Source organism: Leptonychotes weddellii, unplaced genomic scaffold, assembly GCF_054177405.1.
Source record: "Leptonychotes weddellii isolate Sample4059 unplaced genomic scaffold, ASM5417740v2 HiC_scaffold_15247, whole genome shotgun sequence".
NCBI classification, from domain to species: domain Eukaryota; kingdom Metazoa; phylum Chordata; class Mammalia; order Carnivora; family Phocidae; genus Leptonychotes; species Leptonychotes weddellii.
Window position 1 is genome coordinate 1 of NW_027733964.1, and position 4885 is coordinate 4885.

Sequence of the window (4885 nt, forward strand, 5' to 3'; positions counted from 1 at the left end):
TCCCTCCGCCCCGCCCCTTCTCTCTCCCCTCCTTCTCCCTCCGCCCCTCCCACCCCTTACCTCCCCCTTCCTTCCTCCGCCCCGCCCTCGCCTTCTCTCGCCCCTCCCTCTCCCTCCGCTCCGCCCTTTCTCCCTCGGGGCTCAGTCGCCCGCGGTCTTTCTGCGCTCAGCCAGCGGCCCGGGGGCCGAGGGTCATGGGCGGCCTCTTGGGGCGCGCGGCGCTGCCGGGGCTGCTGAGCGGCCCGCGGGCCCCGGGCCCGAGCCTGCTCGCACGCCCGAGCTCGGGTGAGTGGCCCGCGACCGGCGGAGGAGGGAAGCGGGCGGGGGGGCGTAGCCCGGCCTTTGTTGGCGCGCGTGCGACCCCGTGGCTGCCTGATTCTGTAGATGGCCTCGGGTTCTCGCCGGGCGGGCCGGGGGTGCCCTGCACGTCGTTCCCCACGTCTCACTGCGCCCCTCTCCGATCCGCCCACCCTCCCAGGTTGCTCGGGGGCAGGGGGCCCCAGAGGGCTCCAGAGCAGGAGGCCTGGTGGCCACAGTAGACAGTGGTGAGGGTCCCAGCGGACTGGGGCTGCTGCTGGTGGGGGGGAACATTTGGAGTAGATGAACACTCCTCACGGGGCCGCCGCCCTCGGGGTGTTTTCTCCAGGCCTTAACTCCGTCTGGTCCATCCACGTCTGGGGTCCTAGGGCCCGTATCTGTAGCTGGTTCTCGCCCTGACGGCGGCACACAGGGCGCTCCCTGAGAGCCAGATGTCTTGGTGTTCCCAGCGCAGGAGGGAGTGAACTATCTTCCGAGGGACAGGCCAGCTGGCAGCAGGCCAGGCTGTACGGAGAGCCCCTAGGCACTGGGCTTTAGGGGCACAAACCAGCCCCCGGGGGCTTCCTGCGCTGGGCTTCGTTCAGCCCTGAAGTGGTGGGCGCCCACAGCCTGCTGGCCAGGCCCAGCGCATCTTATGGGGTTGGGAAAGGGCAGCTGCAGACACCCCCGGGGACACTGGCCTGCCCTGGCTCTATCATTTGTCTTCCAGTTCTGCTCTCCCCCTGAGCAGGACTTGGCAGGACATCCAGGGTGTAGGGCTCCTCTCAAAAGCACGTTTGGCCCTGGACCCAGGGCTGAGGGTCGGTGTAACTCTGTGGCCTGGGGCTATAAGGGGTGGTGGTGCCTCCTGTCTTGCTGGCAGTGTCCTCTAGAGGACAGAAGGAGTGGGCCAGGGCTCAGTCCTGTACTTGGGTCTGGAAGCCGCTTGCCTCGAGCAGCACAGAGCTCCTCTGGCCAAGGAGGTTTTAAGTGGAGGAGCCCTCTAGAGTCTCCCCACCTGCAGACAGGAGCCCCTCTACCGGGCTTCTCAGTCCCTAGCTCCCTTGTGTCCTGCTGTGTGTGGCCCACCTGGGGGGGGAGTGCACCGCACTACTCCCTAGCTCCCTGCTGTTCCTTCACCTCAGACCCACAAGATGAGCTTTGGGTCCTCCCTCATGGGGCAGGCTGGGAGTTCAGACGGCTAGGACAGGAGTGGAAAGCAAGGCCAACAACATGCTCTCTTTCCAGTGTGGCCTCTTTGGGCCTCTGTGTGGCCACTGAGCCCAGCTGTGCCTCCCCAGCTCTTGAAGATGCCTTCTCAGGGACATTGGATCCATCATGGGAGGAGCCATGGCCCCTCCTGACAGACTGGATGCACCAGGGGGCCCACTACCCTGTTGGTCCCTGAAAGGCAGAGTCATGCTGGGCCTTTGTTGGCTGTGGACCCTGCACTTCTCCCCTCCACGGCTGCTCTGGTGACCCCTGGGCTGTGGCAGGGGCATCCAGGTTCAGGGAGACGTGAAAGGGCGAGGCACCTGATTCCCCTTCTTCTAAAGGAGGGTCCTCCTGGACCCGGGAGCGGACCCTGGTTGCAGTGAAGCCAGATGGGGTGCAGCGGCGGCTTGTTGGGGATGTGATCCAGCGCTTTGAGAGGAGGGGCTTCAAGCTGGTGGGGATGAAGATGCTGCAGGTACCTGGGCTCAAGGACCCGTGGGTGTCCTTGAAGGGACTGGGGGTGGGGGGCTTCTCATGGACCTCAGCCCTTCATATCTTAGCCCTGTATCAGGAGGAGTATCCTGGTGTTGGCAGTAGAAGGAGGGGAGGGGAGGTATCAGCTGGTGTGCGAGCCCATGTAGGTGTTACTTGCCAAGTGCCCTGAGGTCAGGACAACATGATCACTGCCCCAGTGTCCAGTGGCTCCTCTCACCCCTTGCCCCAATGCCACCCAGGTGCCAGAGAGAGTCCTTGCTGAGCACTACCATGACCTGCAGAGGAAGCCCTTCTACCCAGCCCTCATCAGCTACATGACCTCCGGCCCCGTGGTGGCCATGGTACGGCAGGCAGGGGCGGTGGAAAGGGTGGAGGGCCCCGGGCTGAGCCCAGAGCTGCTGAGTCCTTGGTGATCCCCACCTCTCCCAACCTCTTTTATCTCTGTGCTGCAGGTCTGGGAAGGCCCCAACGTGGTCTGCTCCTCAAGGGCCATGGTAGGACACACCAACTCAGCTGAGGCTGCCCCTGGCACCATCAGGGGGGACTTCAGCGTCCACATCAGCAGGTCTGGGGGCCCTGACACACTCAAGCCACTGGAGCTGATGGGCCAGCTCATTAGGGTTGAGGAAGGTCTGAGTGTGGGGTGGTAGGCTGCTCCTAAGGCAGACCCATGGGACCTGGGCATCTCGCTGGGCCACAGTAAAGCCACAAGAGATTTTCCATGCTGGGATGTCACACACAGGAGGTGATAAAGCATTCTCTATGCATTGTGTGTGTACTCTTCCATCATTTCCTATTACCTGACTCTGTCTTGCCAGACACCCTGAGGGGTTGGCATGGGACAACTGGTGGGAACATGAGGCTCCCAGAAATGGTCTGGGTTGGTCATGAGGTTGTGGGTAAGAGGCCAAGATCAGGCTGGAACCAGTCTTCCAGTCCTGTTCTTGCTTTCTCCTCTGCTCAATGCCGGGCTTGCTCTTCTTGACGGTGGGGGATTAGCAGATAGTTCCTGGGACCCCCAAGGTGCACACTGAAGTCTGTGCCTTACCTTTGCTGCCTATCATTTGGCACAGGAACATCATCCATGCCAGCGACTCCGTGGAGGGGGCCCAGAGGGAGATCCAGCTATGGTTTCAGAGCAGTGAGCTGGTAGACTGGGCAGACGAAGGCCACCAGAGAAGCATCTACCCACCCTGAGCACTCAGGCTGCCCTCAGCCACCCCAGCAGCCACCCAGGATCAACTACCTCTGTCGTCCAGAACTTGAGCCCACACCCATGGTCTGCCCTTCTGTCCCAGACCACCTCCCTGTCTACCTTCTGCCCCACCCCAGCCCAGAGGGGTTGAGCAACCAACTTTATGTGCCTTTTAGTATCCTAAGCCAGTAAGAAATCGGACCAAATCCTTTCTGTACCAAAGTGCCAGATAACCTTTGCGGCGTCTCCAAAAGTGTGTAGTGTAACCTCCCTTCCCCCAAAGGGGGGTGGGACATTAAAATTTGCTGTGTTGTGTAGGGGGGTGGATCGTTTATTACAGTTTCTGCCATCTCTGAGGTAGGACTTTATGCAAAGTTGTAAGAGTTTGAGAGTAGAAATAAAGCTTACTCTCACACACCAGTAGGGGATCGAAACTTTGTTGAATGTATCAGGCAGTGGTCCAAAGACCTACAGCCCAAAATGTGGGAGAATCCAAGCTGAGTCCCGGAGCTGGTGCTGCTTCAGCCCCCATTCATCTGATCATGCTGCATGAGGAGCTGCCTGCCTTGGGCAGGACTTGAGAGTGGCAAAAAGGGGTGATTATGGGGCCTGCTAAAACCACCCCTGGGGCAGAAGGCCTTTCATGGCCTCATATGGTGGAGACTGACTGGAGCTGCCTGTGTCTACTTGTTTTCACGTTGGCACTATACACATCACACCTCACCCCAGTCCTCAGATGTGTCCCTGGTCACTTGTCACGGGTACTGTACATTGCATATCATGACACCTGCTGCAGCTGCCTTGGTCCTCACTTACTCTACTTTTTGACATCTTTAAGATTGTTTATTTATTTATTTATTTGACGGAGAGATAGTGAGAGCAGGAACACAAGCAGGTGGAGTGGGAGAGGGAGAAGCAGGCTTCCTGCTGAGCAGTGAGCCCGATGCAGGGCTCCATCCCAGGACCCTGGGATCATGACCTGAGCCGAAGGCAGACGCTTAACAACTGAGCCACCCAGGCGCCACCTTTTTGACATCTTTATAAATGATGCCCTGATCCTGGATTCACAGCACCTGTTGCTACATGTGCCTCCACGTGATGGCACCGATGAAGTGCCCTGACTTTCTTAATCGGTCATCAAACAGGTCATTTTAGGAATTGGCACTGGGGTTGGCCGCGTGAGGGGAAAGCTTTTCTTAGGGAACCCCCTCTCCCGCCTCATGAGCCTGCGCGCGCCGCGGCCGAACTCCAGTCCCAGGAGGCGGCGCGGCAGCGGTGAACAGAAAATCCTAGGAGGAGCTAGGGCTGCTATGGGCGTCACTGGAGGAACTGGAGGGGGCTGTGGGCGGGGCGTCCAGGGAAGAACAAGAGGCAGCTGTGGGCGGGGTTCGTGGGGCGGTCGGGTGCCGTGGGCGGGGCGTCCTGGGAGGGACCAAGAGGAAGCTGTGGGCGGGGCTAGCGGGGCGTCCTGGGCGGAACCAGGAGACCTCTGTGGGCGGGGCGTGCTGGGAGGAACAGGAGGCAGCTGTGGGAGGGGCTAGCGGGGCGTCCTGGGAGGAACCAGGAGACCGCTGTGGGCAGGGCGTGATGGGAGGAACAGGAGGCGGGTGTGGGCGGGGCTAGCGGGGTGACCTGGGAGGAACCAGGGGACCTCTGTGGGCGGGGCGTGCTGGGAGGAACAGG

General features: G+C 60.7%; 1 protein-coding gene across 1 annotated transcript; it reads left to right on the forward strand.

Annotated features, from left to right (window-relative positions):
- The first annotated feature begins 125 nt into the window (after nt 1-125).
- Nucleotides 126-3519, forward strand: NME4 (NME/NM23 nucleoside diphosphate kinase 4). Its single transcript, XM_006732100.3, has 5 exons — nt 126-285; nt 1854-1987; nt 2247-2348; nt 2460-2572; nt 3081-3519. Exons 1-5 carry the CDS (start codon nt 195-197, stop codon nt 3202-3204), a joined length of 564 nt encoding a protein of 187 aa, XP_006732163.1. The 5' UTR covers nt 126-194; the 3' UTR covers nt 3205-3519.
- The last annotated feature ends 1366 nt before the right edge of the window (nt 3520-4885 follow it).